This window comes from Esox lucius, chromosome 16, assembly GCF_011004845.1.
Source record: "Esox lucius isolate fEsoLuc1 chromosome 16, fEsoLuc1.pri, whole genome shotgun sequence".
NCBI lineage: Eukaryota > Metazoa > Chordata > Actinopteri > Esociformes > Esocidae > Esox > Esox lucius.
Window position 1 is genome coordinate 33,112,645 of NC_047584.1, and position 18,492 is coordinate 33,131,136.

The 18,492-nt window shown below is 43.1% G+C and overlaps 1 protein-coding gene across 3 annotated transcripts in view; it reads left to right on the top strand.

Moving 5' to 3' along the window:
• Positions 1-3,562: 3,562 nt before the first annotated feature.
• arhgef7a (Rho guanine nucleotide exchange factor (GEF) 7a) overlaps positions 3,563-18,492 on the top strand; it is a 25,080-nt gene continuing 10,150 nt past the window's right edge. For 2 of the 3 annotated variants that reach the window (XM_029125885.2, XM_010880560.5), the window contains exons 1-13: positions 3,565-3,967; positions 6,367-6,450; positions 9,336-9,420; positions 10,589-10,722; positions 10,896-11,097; positions 11,276-11,364; positions 12,056-12,150; positions 12,399-12,494; positions 12,823-12,945; positions 13,187-13,325; positions 14,459-14,518; positions 14,854-15,000; positions 18,364-18,450. In XM_029125885.2, the coding sequence (XP_028981718.1) occupies positions 3,803-3,967; positions 6,367-6,450; positions 9,336-9,420; positions 10,589-10,722; positions 10,896-11,097; positions 11,276-11,364; positions 12,056-12,150; positions 12,399-12,494; positions 12,823-12,945; positions 13,187-13,325; positions 14,459-14,518; positions 14,854-15,000; positions 18,364-18,450 (1,506 nt within the window). In that variant the 5' untranslated portion in view covers positions 3,565-3,802. Of the gene's footprint in view, positions 3,968-6,366; positions 6,451-9,335; positions 9,421-10,588; positions 10,723-10,895; positions 11,098-11,275; positions 11,365-12,055; positions 12,151-12,398; positions 12,495-12,822; positions 12,946-13,186; positions 13,326-14,458; positions 14,519-14,853; positions 15,001-18,363; positions 18,451-18,492 lie in introns of all 3 variants that reach the window. The other variant, XM_034286763.1, reaches the window with a different exon arrangement.

Consider the following 18,492-nt stretch of genomic DNA (forward strand, 5'->3'; position numbering starts at 1 on the left):
GCTGCCACCACCATGCTTCACTGTGGGTATGGTGTTCTTTGGGTGATGTGCAATGTTGTTTTTGCGCCAAACATAGCTTTTGGAATTATGGCCAAAAGGTTCAACTTTGGTTCATCAGACCATAATACATTTTCCCACGTGCTTTTGGGGGACTTGATGTTTGTTTTTGCTTGGATGTCAGGAAAATCCTACTGGAACAGCTGAACTTTATTTGTGATCAATCAGAGTCACTTTAAATGATGGCAGGTGTGTAATGACTGCTATTTAACGAGTTTGAATGTGAAAGGTTAATTCTGAACACAGCCACATCCCCAGTTACAAGAGGGTGTGCACACTCATGCAACCAGGTTATTGTGAGTTTTTATTTTTTTATTTCTCCCCCTCAAAGATTTCAGTTTGTTTTTCAATTGAATTGTTCATGTTATAGGTCACATTAAAGTTGGAAAAGTTCTGGCATGATTTATCTTCGTCTCATTCTTTTACATCACAAAAACCTGGCATTTTAACAGGGGTGTGTAGACTTATTATATCCACTGTATATATATATATTAAGAGAGAGAGGTGGAAATAAGATAAAAAAGAGATGGAATGCAGTGTATATTCTATACAGTACCAGTCAAAAGTTTAGACACAACCATTCAATCATTTCCTCTTGCTTTGGCAAATGTTTCCCATGCCAATAAAGCCCTTTAGTCAATTGTAATTGACAACACCTGGAGTTGATTTGACTAGTGCCCTTCTTTCAGTTCTCAGTTCATTTGAATAAACAGGACTAGCCACTGGACTTGTGTGTGTTTGTGTGTGAGTGTGTTCGTTGCTTGTGTCTATGTGTGCGTGATTGTGTGTATAGCAGAGGATCATAGTGAGTTATTAAGTAATTATCTCGCCCACACAATAGCAGTCACAACTCTCTGCATTATGATAAATCACAAGGAAGTTGGTCATAAAATAGTAATAAAGAATCAATAAAGAGCTGTTTACATATCCTCTCTGCAGAGGCAAAATGGGGAAGAGGATGACGAAAGGTGGATGAGGAGAGGAGAATGAAGAGAGGGGGATGAGGTGTGGGGAATGAGGAGAGGAGGATGAGGAGAGGGGGAGAAGGAAAGGTGGATGAGGAGAGGAGGATAAAGAGAGGGGATGAGGAAAGGAAGATGAGGAGTGGGGGTGAGGAGAGAGGAATGAGGAGAGGAGGATGAGGAGAAGGGGATGAGGAGAGGTGGATGAGGAGAGGAGGATGAGGAGAGGGGATGAGGAAAGGAGGATGAGAAGTGGGGGGTGAGGAGTGGGGGATGAGGAGAGAGGGATGAGGAGAGAGGAATGAGGAGAGGAGGATGAGGAGAGGGGGATGAGGAGAGGGGGATGAGGATGAGGAGAGGGGGTGAGGATGAGGAGAGGGGGTGAGGATGAGGAGAGGGGGTGAGGAGAGGGGGATAAGAGAAGGAGAAGGGAATATTTTGTATGAAAAATGTGTCAATATTAATATTTCGAGACTCACCACCCAAAAAACACGTATTACTCTCCCTCTGTTGACTACCACACACACACACACACACACACACATGCACACACACACTCTGACAGGATCATTGCTAACAGGCTGTGTGCTCTTTCAGTGTGTCTGCTCTCCCCTCCTGAGCCCAGCAGGTGATCCAGATGTTATTCATCTATCATCTCCAATTTCTCTCTTTTCATTTCATTTCACCTTCTCTCTCTCTTCCTCTCTCTCTTTCTGCCAATCTTTCTTTCTCCCACTGTCCCCTGCCTTTCTCTGTTCTTTGTTTCCTTTACTAATCGTGAAATATGTCGGTTAGTGGACTTTCCCTCATCTGAAATCTGCTGGTGCTTTATGACCCAAACACTCTTGGCTCTGTTCATATACATGTTTTCAAGAGACTTGTTGTTTTCTTCTAAAGTAAAAAAAAGACATGATTTGTATTTTGATAGAGCTCAGGAAAAACCTAGGGTGTTTATTTGACAACCATGGAGACATTGATGGGGGGATGAAGATGAAGGGGGAGGACTTGGTCCGGTCTTCCCAGTATCCTCCTTGGTAACAGGCTCATGGTGACAGGACCTCGGGGGCTTTGGGGTGTCCCTGGATCATGCCTGTTTAGACACAATGATGAGCACACCTGAGCCTCAGGAGTCCAACTTCCTAACCTCCACCACACCTCCATCTCTCCCACACACACACAAACACACACACACACAGTTCCCCAGAGAGATCTACCACAGCTTCCAGTGGTATCCATGGAGAACCTCAGGGATTCCAGATTCCTCCAGGTAGGCAACTTGTCATGAGTGAGAGAGCAAAACAGAGAGTAAACAAGGAGCTGGGGGTCACATATAGATCATCTGGTTAGAATTTGGTGCTTGTAACGCCAAGTTTGTGGGTTCAATTCCCAAGGAGGGCCACTATGAGTATGTATTCACACACTACTGTCAGTCGTTTGGCACAATAGCATCTGCTAAATTACTTCAAGGGGAACTTTACAACCTATTCAGGGAGAAGCACCTTCAATGATAGGCAGCACAATTTATAAGGATTGGTATTTGGTACAACAAGACACTCTTCAGTCGTCTTTAAATCACCAAGGTGTCCAATTGTAACCATTATTAGCTGCTGCTAATTGTTTACTTTGGGGCCACTGCTTTCAGAAGCATTACCTGCATGACTGTGTGTTGAGTAACCGTGTGTGTCGTCGCTTACTTGTTGGTGGTTCGGTTCCGTTTACACATCGCCGCGCGGGGTGTTTGGAAGGCTGTGTAACCGACACAGACACAGTTTGTCATAGATATGGTCCGTAACACGTTCAGCGTTAGGTCTTACCACACCAGCCGCAAGAGGGCGCTTGAGGATCAGCATCCTCTATGAGCACGGAGAGGGTAACAGCACCATCGTGTGGACAATATGTGACGTGTCAGAGAGTCCAACCACTGCTCTCTGACTCCACTGGATTTGTATTGCACAGATACCATGGGCTCTTCAGAATGTATCCATCTATTGATGTTTATAGAAATTAATATAATGGGCCTATATATTAACTCCTACATTCGGTTTGTGGGTTTGATTTTCCAAAGCGGTGAATTATAAAAAGTAGCATTAGACAAGACCGTCTGGCAAATGATTGAAATGTGAATGTTTTCTTGTCAAATGTAAAGGTTAACAGAACTTGGCTACATACGGCTAGTTCCGGTCTTACAATCCCAGCTCCATCAGCCATCAAAGATCAGAAAGATAAAACATTCGTTGCATTCTACAAACATTCTAGTGAATCCACTTAGCTTCGTTCTTCCCTCTCCAAAACCGATATACTAGATATGGTGTCAATAAGGAATAGGCTGTGGTTGTGGAAAACCATGCAGAGGTATTCATGTCACAGATAAAAACCGTCCTCGACAACTGGTCGGACTCGCATGTGTCCTCGTTACTTGCTGTGATGTCATCGACTGACGGATGAGTGCTGGCGGCAGCGATGCGCATGTATGCGGTCTGCTGCTCGAACGCATCACAGCGGACTGCATCTGACAGCTTGCCAGGTTGGAGGTGAAAAAACGTACCATACACGAGAGGAAACCAGAGCCGCTGGATTTCCACAAAACCATCGTCACCCGAATCCACAGAAGGGGAAGGACCAAGGGACATTTCGTTGTTGCCGTCCACCCTCAAAGCTCGCATGTATGGAAGGATAGTGATTTTGCTTTAACGCCCTGGACGAGTGTGTACCAGGGTTAGATATAGCTTTGAAATACGCAAAAAAAACACCGCTTCGTTGGATTTTCGTCCGCAACTGAGGCCATGAATTCGGCGGAGCAGACAGTCACTTGGCTCATCACATTAGGGGTGCTTGAGTCGCCGAAAAAGACCATATCGGATCCAGAAGCATTTCTCCAGATATCCCTCAAAGATGGGGTGGTCTTATGTAGACTGCTGGAGCGGCTGAGCCCTGGCTCCATGGACAAAGTAAGGGCAGAATTGCCGCCTGTCTCCCCTTCTTGCCGCCCGCTTATCCGCGCGTCTGCGAACCGTGACGCGGTTTGTTTTCTCGCTTCTCTTTGCCCACTGGTCCATGAAAATGCTGCTTTGTAGGTCACGAGAGCGTGGGCTATTGTCCGTTAAACACACAGAACCAAATGGTGGTACATATGTCTGTTAGACTCAGCGCGTGCGATAGACCTCAGGCAGCCCTGACGGTTTGCTGTGGCTGATGCGAGTCACGAACAGAGGCTATTCTTTGCGCATTTATTAGTAGTCTTTCCAGATCCACAACCAAGGAAAACGGTTTAAAGCATGTCGTTGTTGTTGATAAACATTCGATTAGGCTATATTGGTGTGCTGAATGTTTAGGGATTTGTAGGCGTGTTTTTTTTTTTATATCTCGAGACTGACAGAAAATATAGTAGGACTTGTAGAAAAGGCCCCATATAGCCCAGTCGTAGGCTTGGAACCAAAGCTTATTATGCGGCAAAAAATGTATATACAGGATATATAGTCCCTAAAGCCTATGACCATATCAACAGATAGTGGGGCTGTTTGAGGGTATGCAGAAACCACAAGAGCGGGCCGCCATTGAAAATAAAAAGCGTAGAGCTAGGGACCCTCTCCACTTTTAAAGCAACAGTGCGGCATTTATTTGTGTGCCAACACCCCCACCCCCTCCTCAATTTTGCCATGTACTATTTTGTTTAGCGCACATCCTTTGTGGTTTTAGACGGATTGGACCGGTCGGTCCTTCCCCGGCACGGTGACTTTTGGGGATAACATCATCATTAATAGAGTAAACGAGTGTGCATTGGATTCAGCCCCTTGATATTGTAACCTGGTTCGTTTCAAAAGTGGTCTGTGTTATGGAATAGGATTAACTGTGTGGAAATGTAACAAATAGAACGAAAGTCCGTATTTAAGTAAATTTTGTCCGTCCTAATTCTATGATTTTTCTCCTATTTTATATTCCGAATCCATAAAAACTGGGCATTGATTATGATGTAATGGCCAGAGGTAAAAGGGAAATAATTGTCTTATATTACTCAGTAGTGAATGGTGCCTGTAACGCCATGATTATTGGTTTTATTCCCTGGTCCACGTATATACATTCATGACTGTGGAAAATGTCATGGACACAGTGTTTTGAGGTGTTTCCCTTCAGTGTGAGTTAGGGTTAGAAAAATAAAGGTAATATAGACTAGCCTATTCAAACTCTTAAACGAGCGAACACTCATCGTAATTGTAGCTACTGAATTGTATTACTCTGCGGATTAATGTGTGTTTCAGTATTTTAGGGGTCAGTCACATTTTGTGTGGACATTTGTCTGCGTGATTTAGTGTTAAGGTTCGGGGAAAGGCTTTCAACAATGCATTCAAAAACATATTCGGAGCGTAATATTGCTGGAGCTGGAGGCTTTTATTCTGAGTAGTCAATGGTTATAGTTTAGGAAAGGAAGGCCTAAAAACTGGTATTGAGCAACGAGCATGCAACACATCGGGCTGAAGTCTGCCGATGCTGGCTATTGTTTCCATATTCACTCAGGTCCAAACTTAATCTGACACCATAAAAACTGTCACCTTTTGACGTATTCTTTACAACAATAAATGATACTAATCAGTTCTTTATTTAGTTCCATTTCGTTGTAGGCCGTCCTTTTTTATTATAAGTAAACATTGGAAATGATTATTTATTGCAGTAAATTATCACTTGCCATTTATAATCACAGCACGTTTTTAAATATATATTTTCAATTATTCTTCATTGGATAGGAAAGTAGTGAAAGACAGAAGAGAGTTCTCGGGGGGGGGGGGGTTCGAACTCGCGCTGCAGCAGTACTTGTGCAATGGAAGCAGCGGGAACCTACGTTTTTCAAATACGTGTTGTTTAAAATGGCTTGTATTAAGTAGTTCATAGTTAATTAACCCTAGTTCATGCGAGGCCTATGGTTATATATTGGTAATAAACGTTGTGACGTCAGAGCTACTATCTACGTTAATGTATTACATTCATCCGTCACGCTGACATTTTGTTTTTATTTATTATTTACTCCCTACCCCCTCTGTGTTTTGACTTTCTATCCTCCCGCCCCTGTTTTCAGAGATGTGGGCTGTTGTTGAAAACTCAACGAGCTCCCATTCGCCAAAGCCAACGTCATTTCCCTCAGTTCAACTCCACTTCCCTGCTGGTGGATTGGTAGTTGTAGCTTATTGTAGGCTTCAAGCAAGCAGAAAAAAAGAGGGAATGTTGACTTTTCATACAAATCAAAATGTGCATAAGACTTGAGAGCTTCAAACTTATGTAATAGGTTAGTTATGAAAAGAAGAGAAAAACTATTATTTTCATCGACTTTTGTGTTTTTCTTGTTAATTTCTCCCAGATCTACCAAGAACCGAAGAACGACGGCGAGTGCTTGAGCAACATAAAGGAGTTTCTTAAAGGCTGCGCTTCGTTTCGTGTCGAGGTAAGTTCTCCTTAAAATAACCATACAAACACATGAATTCAACATTAATACGAACCACAGCCTCCGAACTTACGTAAGGAAATACTAAACAATGAGTCCACGAAGTGGACGGGGGAATCGTTAATTAGCCTACGGATCGTGGAAGGAGGTTGGACTGGGTGCATAGAACAATCACCCATCCCCTACCGTGTGTGAGACAGGCTAGTCCGCTCTTAAATGGACCGTCTGCAATAGCAACACTAATGTTGGTGCCATCGTTTAAAACGGGATCACTAATATTTTCCAAATACCCAAGTTACTCGTAGGATACATTTCGATAACCGGGCAGACTGATGGTTTTGTATTGTACGGGCCTACATCGTTATATGAGAGTGGCGGACTGTTTTGTCCTGTATTCCTGATTTGGAAACAAGGGCTTGTTATTCAGATAACCGCAAGCGAGAATTACGCTTGGTCAGTGAATCCAATGATTTCTGTAGCTGCTGTCGGAAAGTGAAGTCTTCAAACTCTCTGTCTAGGCTAGTTGTCCCATGAAATAAGTCTTCATTGTCCGTGTTGAATTCTTATCGAGTTGTGGTATTTTCTTCATTCTGCATTAGCCCCCAGTGCTTGTCACAGTTTCCACTAGCCAAGTTGGAATATCACAGAACCGTTGAGAATAATGATTCTGTGGTCTAGAGCGAGCCGAGAACACAGACAAGCGCGCACAACGTTCGGTACTGTGTTGACGCATAGAGGGGTCATTGATCCCGGCCCGTCTGGACAATGCAGTTCACTGTTCATCTTCACTGTGGCTTTTACTCGTTGAGACTGCAAGAGGAGAGATGGAGATGGCATGAACTAGAGAGAGAGCACACTGTTGAATACGGGAGTCTGAATATCTTGTAAATGGATTACTTGTGATTTCTGTTGAATGTCAATACAACGCCATGTCTTGGACATAACAGATCATCCACCTGAAAAGATTGGCAGTGGGAGATATCTTCTATTTTATAATGACACTGATCCCTTAGCTGAAGTCCATGGCACTCCTTTTGGGAAAAAAATTATTTCAATCAGTTTACCCTGACACGTTATGACACAACATTTGTTGAGACACAGAATAACGTTGTAATTGTAATCTGAAGTAACTAGCACAGTGTTTTCTGTTCCCATGGTCCTTAGGGAGATGCCATAACAAACCACATCCCAGTAAACTGGTGATTGACAATAATTAGCAAACGTTAAAATGAAACATGTGTTTCCTTCCTGGGGCCCCCTGGACCAGGATATAAAAACAGTCATTTAACACTTTAATGTTTGTGGTCGGACTGATTCTCACGTCTAGGTTGTCTGTCTGTCAGGCTGGGAGGCCAGGCAGTCAAACACGTAGACAGACGGGCATTGAACTCCTCACGGCAGCCCACAAACTGGAACCGTGTGGTGTTTGGTGTGTGTGGTGTGTGGTGTTTGGTCTGTGTGGTGTGTGGTGTTTGGTCTGTGTGGTGTTTAGTGTGTGTGGTGTTTGGTGTGTGTGGTGTTTGGTGTGTGTGGTGTTTGGTGTGTGTGGTGTTTGGTGTGTGTGGTGTGTGTGGTGTTTGGTGTGTGTGGTGTGTGTGGTGTTTAGTGTGTGTGGTGTTTGGTCTGTGTGGTGTTTGGTGTGTGTGGTGTTTGGTCTGTGTGGTGTGTGGTGTTTAGTGTGTGTGGTGTTTGGTCTTTGTGGTGTTTGGTCTGTGTGGTGTTTGGTGTGTGTGGTGTTTTGTGTGTGTGGTGTTTGGTCTGTGTGGTGTTTGGTCTGTGTGATAGGGATCCTTTATGCAGAACACACTGGTGTCTCACAGCACATGTGTCTGAATGAGTCTAGGTTCGTCATGGGCTGTTTTCCTAGTCCTGACCTGTCTCTGATAGGTGTGTTTGGTGGTTAGAAGGCCTGACCACTAACTGAAAGTTGATTGAGTCTCAGAGTTGGCATGTTGAAACATCTTTGTTTGTGTTCCTGAATGGGTGTGTCCAAACCGTTGACTGGTACTGTACTGGTACTGTACTGGTACTGTACTGGTACTGTATCCTTCCATCCGGACAATACAACCATTAGAATAACCTCAGGTTGATCAGAAATACACTGTGGACATCGTTAATGTTTACAAAGTTCCTCATAAATGACCTCGTAAATGAGCTCTAGCTGGAAACGGCTGTCTTTATGGAATATCTAGAGGCCCATTATCAGCAATCATCACTCCTGTTCCAATGACATGTTGTGTTGGCTAATCCAAGTTTGTCATTTTAAAAGTCTAATTGATCATTAGAAAACCCTTTTGTAATTATGCTCGCACAGCTGAAAACGGTTGTGCTGATTAAAGGTATATACATTTATTCAGCCACTCAGTCTATCTCACTACAGTCGCTCCTTCGTTCTCCTCACTACAGTCGCTCCATCGTTCTCCTCACTACAGTCACTTCATCATTCTCCTCACTACAGTCGCTCCATCGTTCTCCTCACTACAGTCGCTCCATCGTTCTCCTCACTACAGTCGCTCCATCGTTCTCCTCACTATAGTCGCTTCATTTATCTCCTCACTACAGTCGCTCCATCGATCTCCTCACTACAGTCGCTCCATCAATCTCCTCCATTCCAGGCAGCTACAGAGGCTGATGCTTGGCTGTTGCTTCCCCACAGTACGGCCCAGTCACTCTGGATTGCAGTAGATTGTGAAGACAGCAGTCTGAATGTCACAGCGTTATTGTGTTATTGTGTTAGTTAAAATTGGGTCTATGGATTGGGTTGGTGTCATGACCCGGCTCCAGAACACCGGAACTGAGTAATGACTCTTGTGGAAATGGATTTTCCCATGACACACACACACACACACACACACACCGCCACTGAGTGTGTTTCTCTCCCACAGCCGTTTGAACCCAGTGATCTGCTGCTCGGACTCAATTTCTCCAGGATCCTCAGCTGCCTGGTGGCTCTGAACAAAGTCACTGCAGGTTAGTGTGTTTGTGTGTGTTGTGAAGGTGTGTTTTGTATCACCGTTGGAGTGGGTACGGTCTGTGTTTGTGTGTGTTGTGAAGGTGTGTTTTGTATCACTGTTGGAGTGGGTACGGTCTGTGTTTGTGTGTGTTGTGAAGGTGTGTTTTGTATCACTGTTGGAGTGGGTACGGTCTGTGTTTCTGTGTGTTGTGAAGGTGTGTTTTGTATCACTGTTGGAGTGGGTACGGTCTGTGTTTGTGTGTGTTGTGAAGGTGTGTTTTGTATCACCGTTGGAGTGGGTACGGTCTGTGTTTGTGTGTGTTGTGAAGGTGTGTTTTGTATCACTGTTGGAGTGGGTACGGTCTGTGTTTGTGAGTGTTGTGAAGGTGTGTTTTGTATCACTGTTGGAGTGGGTACGGTCTGTGTTTGTGTGTGTTGTGAAGGTGTGTTTTGTATCACTGTTGGAGTGGGTTTGTGTGTGTTGTGTTTGTGTGTTGTGTTTGTGTGTGTTGTGAAGGTGTGTTTTGTATCACCGTTGGAGTGGGTACGGTCTGTGTTTGTGTGTGTTGTGAAGGTGTGTTTTGTATCACCGTTGGAGTGGGTACGGTCTGTGTTTGTGTGTGTTGTGAAGGTGTGTTTTGTATCACCGTTGGAGTGGGTACGGTCTGTGTTTGTGTGTGTTGTGAAGGTGTGTTTTGTATCACCGTTGGAGTGGGTACGGTCTGTGTTTGTGTGTATAAAGTCACCTCCATATTTTTTGCCAACATGAATGAGTGAAAAGGGCTGTACAAAAAACGAACACAAGTAATGAGCTATCTTTTAGTTATCCAGCACAGAGGATATGGTGTACTTCATTAATGGGAATCAACCAATTATTATCAAAAACTGAAGTGTCAACAGTATGGAACCCTTGTTTTCAGGCCCTCTCTTTGTGAGGATAACAGTATTTTTCGTATTATTCCTAATGAGATTAGTGAACACATTAGAAGGGACCATTCCTCTGCACAGAATCCTTCCAGAGCTCTCATTTAATGGTCAGTGATCTGCAACTGTCCTTCCGGTTACTGGTTTTGAACTGCTGCTTGCGGTTCTGGTGCTGGTGACTGGGGTCCTGGATATCATTTAGCTGGGTCTCGTGTTCCCGGTCCCTGAAGTCAGCAGCTGTTTCGTTGTACTCATCTCCAGACATCGGAGTGGGTGGAGACAGTGTGTGCGCTCGTCACTCCTCAGCCAACCGGATCAGTTCGTTCGAGTCTCTGGCTTCTCAGTCGTCACTGGGACGGTCCTCTAAGCTGCTTCAGAACCAGTACCGCAGCCTGGTGAGAGAAATGCACACAGTCACACCAACATAAACACTCTAAAGCACGCTGGAGATTTGTAGGCTCATCTTTTAGGTAAGAAGATTCATGGCCTTATTTGGTCCCTACTAAGGCATCGAGACAACTTCTGGTTTCTCTGTCTCCCATTTTCTGACCCCACCCCTTCTCTATAGGACATGTCTGAGGGCAGTGGGACGCAGCTATTGGTCAAGGCTCGCTTCAACTTTGAGCAGACCAATGAGGATGAGCTGTCCTTCAACAAGGGGGATGTTATTAGTGTGACACGCCAGGAAGAGGGTGGCTGGTGGGAGGGGAACCTAAACGGCAAGACTGGTTGGTTCCCTAGCAACTACGTTCGTGAGATCAAAGGCTGTGGTAGGTTTTCCTGGTTTACGTCCTACCAGGCCTTACTGCCCCCCCGACACACCAGAAACAACATGGTGCCTGATGGAGGGGAATAACTGTCTGTCTGCCTGTCTGTCTGTCTCCGTCTCTGTCTCTGTCTCCGTCTCTGTCTCCGTCTCTGTCTCCGTCTCTGTCTCCTCTCCCGCAGACAAACAAGTGTCCCCCAAATCTGGAACCTTAAAGAGTCCCCCGAAAGGCTTTGACACCACTATCATAAGCAAGACTTACTACAACCTGGTGAGTCCTGGTCGTCCAATTTGATACATTTCGGTCTCTTTTTCTGTCTCTTTCTGTTTCTTCATGATCTGTCTTCGGGCTTTACTCTTAATGGCAAAGGCCTGAGGTTCCATAGCCTCTCCAGATAACTTACCCTAGTTCTCTCTCTCTTTCGCTGTCTCGTGGTGTGTGTGTGACATTTTAATGTGCATATGCTTTGGGTTCCTGAGATACATGCTACATTGGAGAGAGATGGAGAAAGAGTGTTTCCGTCCCGCTGACCCTTCTGTAGCCTGGCCGTGACTTTAATAAGCATTGAACGTTGTATTTTCTACTCTTCCCTGCACTTCCTTCTAGCCTCCTAATGTCCATAGTAACCTATTGCGTGCCATTTTCTGTCAATATACCTGGTAATATAAGGTTAATAAACAATTTGTAAGAGGAGAATAATAGAATAATGAGAGACATAGCCTTTTCACTGCATGGGACATTTCTGGGATGTATAATATCAGATCATGAAACATAGGACCAACTCTATGTTGCTTATATCTTTCTTCAGCTCATTTGCCAGAAGAAAAGCCTCTACTCTCATCAAGACATAAACATTTGCTTCTGCGATTTGCCAGCTTCCATTGGAAGGTGTTCTGTGGTCAAATGTCGTGATGAGATGCGATGCTTTCTGGCAGATAAATCATGCAAGCTATCTCCCCAGGTGCTGCAGAATATTCTAGAAACAGAGACAGAGTATTCTAAGGACCTCCAGAGCCTTTTGACTAACTACCTGCGATCTCTCCAGAGCACAGACAGGTAGGGTTCACTCATAGTACAGTCTGTCTCTGTCTGTCTCTCCGTCTGTCTGTCTCTCCGTCTGTCTGTTTCTCCGTCTGTCTGTCTCTCTGACCACTGGTTTATCTGGATCTGCTCAACTCATTCCCCGTGCTTTCTCTCCCCCTCTCCCTCACCCCTCGCTCTCGTCTTCCTCTTCTTTTCTCTTTTCCTCTTCCTCCCCTCTGTCACCTCCCATCCCCACCTCCTCCCCTCGCTCCCCCTCCCAGACTAAGCAGTACAGATGTTTATCATATCCTTGGGAACCTGGAGGAGATCAGCACCTTCCAACAGATGCTTGTCCAATCACTGGAGGAGTGCAGCAAGTAAGTCCCACCTCACACACATTCCACTAATCGGCACACAGGAATCTGTGAAAAACCGTGTCATTGCTGTTCTAATCCAATGGGATGAATCTTGCTCTTTGTCTGCAGTTTTCATTCAAGGTAAATTAAGAATACAGGGACATCTAGTGGCTGTCTGCTATAATACAGTGATATTTGGTTTGCCTCTGCTTAGCCTTTTCTTTTTATAAAGTAGAACAATACAACTGTATGTAATGTAATTAGTTGTATTATAATTAAATTGAACAGGCGAATGAGTACCTTTGTATTGAGTTGAAATACTGTAAATGTTGTGTGTGTGTTTTCACAGACTTCCAGAGAACCAGCAGAGGGTTGGGGGGTTCTTCCTGAACCTAATGCCCCAGATGAAGGCTCTCTATGTGGGCTACTGTTCAAACCACCCCTCGGCGGTCAACGTGCTTACCCAGCACAGGTAGACCCAGCCTGCACAGCATGATGCCAGAGCATCTATGTATCCTGGTCCCTGTGCTTGACCAATGATAGACCTCATGACTGTATTTAAATATGACAATTGAATATTCTCTCTTCCTCTCCCTTCCCCTCTCATTCTTGTCATTCTCTCTAAATTTCAATATCTCATTCTTTCTTCTGCCCTCTTTCTTTCTTTTTTTTCTATTCTCTTTTATTTTCTCTGTCCCCTTCTCTGGTCCCAGTGAGGAGCTGGGGGAGTTCATGGAGTCTAAGGGAGTCAGTAGTCCTGGCATTCTGACCCTGACCACAGGCCTCAGTAAACCCTTCATGAGGCTGGACAAATACCCCACTTTACTGAAGGAGCTGGAGAGACACATGGAGGTCTGTCTGTCTCTGTCTGTTGCTATCTTGGTCTGTTGCTGTCACTGTTTGTTGTTATCTTTGTCTCTCTCTGTCTGTCTGTCTGTCTGTCTCGCTCTATCTGTCAGTCTGTCTCACTCCAAGAGAGCGACATCATTAATTGATAACGTGTGTGAGCATGCATTTGTGTAAGTGACCTCATTTTTTTTTAAAGGTTTTATAAAAATAATCTCAAAGCGTTTTTCTGAATTTCAAAGCGCATTTCAACGTGTGTCTAGCTACTGTAGATAACAAAGTAGGTGTGGACTGTTGTACATGCAACAGGTTCGATAACAGAGAGGAGCCGACAGGCAGCACAGTTCACTCTCCATTCAAGGAATATCACACTGGTGCCTCTCGATTCTCACCATCTGACTGAATCATCTCAGTTTCTTCGGTCTTGAACAAGGTTTAAGAAGTTAACGTTTTCACTCAGTGATGACAGACTGCAAAGCTTTGGTGGAATCCTCTGATTACAATAATGAGTTAATCAGGCTGCCACTACCAAGGCTCCCTCCGCTACTGTTTTTCCTTGTTGTTGGAGCCGCAGGCTAAATAACTACAAGAGGTGGTGTAGCTGTTCAAAATAAAACGCTATAATAGTTTACATAAACATGCTAGCATTGTGTGCTGTATTAAAATAGCTTATTTTCCATCAGATTGGCTGGCAGGAGAGAAATAGCAACCCAGATATATACTGCATATACTCATGTGTTCATAACCAAAATAAAATAAAACTAATAAATTATTAAAAATAAAGTATTAAATAATACCACATTTACAGGAGCTCTGCCTGTTGCGCCATGGCAACTATGGAATTGACCTGGTGTGTGTGTGTGTGTGTGTGTGTGCACGCACGCGTGTGTGTGTGTGGGGGGGTGTGGTGTGGTGTGTGTGTGTGTGCACATGTGTGTGTGTGTGGGGGTGTGGTGTGTGTGTGTGTGTGGGTGGTGTGTGGGGGTGTGTGGGTGGTGTGGTGTGTGGGTGGTGTGTGTGTGTGTGTGTGGGTGGTGTGTGTGGTGTGGTGTGTGTGTGTGTGGGTGGTGTGTGTGGTGTGTGTGTGTGGGGGTGGTGTGTGTGTGTGGGTGGTGTGTGTGTGTGTGATGTTCCTACAGGAGACTCACCCCGACCGACCAGATATCCAGAAATGTATGACGGCCTTCAAGAGCCTCTCAGTGAGTCACCTGTCACCTTGTTACCTGAACAGCACATGATATGCATGAAGCTGTGGCGTGTGTGTGTACACTGTTTAAATGCTCCCAATTCAGCTACGCATTGATCCTAGTTGGTTCTAGAAATAGTAGGACTGTTGCTCGTCATTAGTTGGGTGTTTATGTCCTGTTTGTCCCACAGCACTAATGGCATCTTTTAGCGCCCCCCAGTGTGTCTGTGGGAAATCCATTTTACATTGTGTGTTTGTCACAGATGTCTGTGGTGTTGATGCTGTTCCTGCGGTAACCTGTAATGTTGTGCTGAGTGTGGGTTGCTGATGGTGTTTCCATGGCGACAGGCCCAGTGCCAGGAGGTGAGGAAGAGGAAGGAACTGGAGCTTCAAATCTTGACTGAGTCCATCCGGCTGTGGGAGGGAGACGACATCAGAACCCTGGGCTCCGTCCTCTACATGAGTCAGGCCCTGGTCCACAGTACGGGGTCAGAGGTCAGAGGGCAACCACACACGAACATCATCATGAATATAGATAGATTTTTTGTAACCTTGCAGTAACATAGTTGTAACCTCACAGTAACATTGTTGTAACCTCGCAGGTATAATATTATAACATTTTCAGTAACTTTGATAATTTTACAAACATTGTTACTATCATCATACCATAATTATAGTGTCGGCAGGCAGCCTTGTGATTTGAGGATCAATAGCCTCTTAAACCCCAAGTACCCCTGACAGCAGTGTGCAGTTCAGTGCGAGGATCAATGTGGGCGGAGTTAAACATTTGACCCCGCCCACATTTGACCCCGGCCATAATTTTTGTCCACTTGAGGATTGACAGTCTCACACTGAATACAAACACACACGTTTGTGCATGGCACATGTTGAATACAAACATAGTTCATTTTAGATGATAGTAAGAAATATTACATTAAGTTAAGTGATACCTGCCTAATGTAACCTCTCGAGCGAAGGTTACGCTCTGCTCCACCACTCCATGTCTTACCCATCGCTCTGCTCAAAATCGCTATTTGCTCACAGGAAAAATAACTCCCACTCCAAATTCGCTCCACTCATTTTGTTTAGTCATAACTCAAACAAAATCTGACAGTTTTGTGATTATGTGTCGAGTATTCGTTTTTATATAACCAAGCCATACAGTATTTTAAAAGTCTAGCTTGTTTTTTTTAACAACATGAATGGATGAGGACACAAAGTAATCATCATTTAAAATTGTCTACAGATCTGTATCAGTCATTTAGCCAAAATGTATACACCCATACCACTATATTATTTGTTTATTATACATTTTTTACGACAACGAAATAATAAAGCATTTCCGATACACTATCAGCTGGCAAGAACAGATGCTTGGCTGGAAATATCAGATGCTCAAGCATTTTTAAACATTTTGCCTATATAATGTATAAAATAAAATAGTACATTTACTTGCTTTGAATTCAGTTAAATTGAAACGAAAAAAGCTGTATTAGCACAAAGCTTTCAAATATTAAGTGCTCAGCAAATAGGCTACTTTGCATATATTGGCTGTAAAAACAAAACTCTAAAACTGACTTGAAATTAAATGAAAACATTTTGCTAAATGTCTGTCTACTGTAACTTGGAAAACACTTTTAGAAAGATGAGTTTGGAGTCTGTGACTTCAGGATGATGTAATGGTGCCTGATGCATTACTGTACTTCTCTACCGTTGCCACCACACTCTGTGTCCAGCGAGGACCGAGCAGTCGCGTTTGTCTCTAAACAGGTTACGCACCTGATCATCCCTTATCACCCACTCGGCTTTCAATCTACAATCCAAGACAAGATGCTGATATTAAATGGTCCATGTGTAATAACTGGAAACATTCTCCTATAGGATAGTTTTTCAATAATATTATAATTAACAGATAATACAACTACTACCACATTGAATGTGGTATATTATATATATACATATATATGCATATATACAGTGGGGAGAAGTGTACCTATGATGAAAATTACAGGCTTCTCTCATCTTTTTAAGTGGGAGAACTTGCACAATTGGTGGCTGACTAAATACTTTTTTGCCCCACAGTATATCGGCCGGTTCTACATGTGTACATCGAAATCTGTGGATGTGTTGCATTTTTGGTGAACCATCAATCTTTGAGAAACAAACATAACCTTTTCCTAGGTAAATTGTTGTTATTGTGATTGGACTACACACTCGCGTTAAAAGATATAATAGGACCGGTAACGCTGAATAATGGCTTTTCTATGTGGCTCCTGTTGCAATCTTCTGGTAAAATATAAGTGTGGATGAGGTGGAAATAATTAATGCTTTTGTGAGGGGAAAAGGCCAAATCTAAACTGGACGAAAAGAGGTGGCGCGGCAGTCTCAACCCCCACATGTACCAAAAGATTTTCGCCTAACGAATGTTCTCGTCCTCAGTCTCCCGTCTCGTTTTGACCTGCGTATGTTGCTGAGATACCTTTTGCGTTCAGAACACAAACCTGATCCTGGATTAATGAAATCACAGGACCAACCACTAGTATCACTGACCTGTCTGTTTTCAATTTCAATAAATCCCCATATGGAAAATAAAGATATTTTTGCAATGCAAAATGTATGTAGAATATATGATGAATATATGTCGAATACATTTAACTTAATTCAAAATACATTTCAAGTATCAAAAAATATTTCAGCTTTTATTCCGAAATGTATTTGAAAATGTATAAATACATTTTAGTTTTCTCCAAATGTATTTCACCGTCAACAATGCTGTCATTACAATTATAATGTATTATAGAAAATACATTACAAAATGTATTTTGAAGCCCATATTAAAATGCATTTTTCAGATCCTGTGAAAGTAAAAAGATGAAATGTAATTACCGACGTATTGATTATATCACATTTAGGTGAAACACGTTTTACAGATATACATTACCAAAATACCTCTTACAGTCACAAATATAGTCTAATATAAGTAGTAAGACAAATACTTACCACTTCATGTGTTATAATCCTGTTTGGAGTAGTGGTTTGTGTACCTGACTATTAAACATAGGGTTGCTGGTTCAAACCACTGGCTGGCTGATGCTGCGATATGCATCAAATACATTTTTTATAAATATATTTAAGCGGCCAATTTAAAACATTTTTACATATATATTTTCCAAATGTTCACTTTTCCATACCCTGAAGGGAGGCACGCCAAAACAGAATTTTTTTTAGAACAGCATTTAAGCGCAAGTTGTATGGCAGAGCACAGTTCTTCCATAGTGCTTCTTTTCTGATATGTTGCAACTTAGGTAGGAACTTAAAACTTTCAGGAAATATGTTCTATCTAGTTTGAAGAAACAGTGAAACCACGCCCACCTTCAACAAGCCTGTGAGTGGAGGTTTATTTGAAAACTAACATCCAATAGTAATCTTGCCACTGGTTTCCAGACCTCCAAGGAGGCCAGACGAGATTGGAGGTGTGGCCTCGAGAGACAAGAGGTTCAATAACTGAAAGGCTTATTGATCTGTTCTGGACCGTTAACCCTAGTTAATCACTGTGGAAATCAGTCTCTCTGCTAAACGACAAGTGTAAACATTTATCTTACAATAATATTAAAACGCAATGTTTACCATAACATTCAAATAATATTTATAATAGTATAATAACATTACAATAGCATTATAAAAATATTACAATAGCATTATTATAACATTACAATAACATTATAAGATAATTATTATAATACACATAATTTTTATAGTTGAGTTATATGCATAAAACACATAACCCTCACTTTCTCTTCCTTCTAATTCCTCTGTCTCTCTGTCTGTCTCTCTCTCTGTCTCACTCTCTGTCTCCAGGAGAAGTGTGAGCGCTACCTCATGCTCTTCCCACATGTTCTCCTCATGCTGTCTGCCAGTCCAAGGATGAGTGGCTTCATATTCCAGGTGTGATGCTTGACCCCTGGAGCTCCTTGTACTGCATCTGAC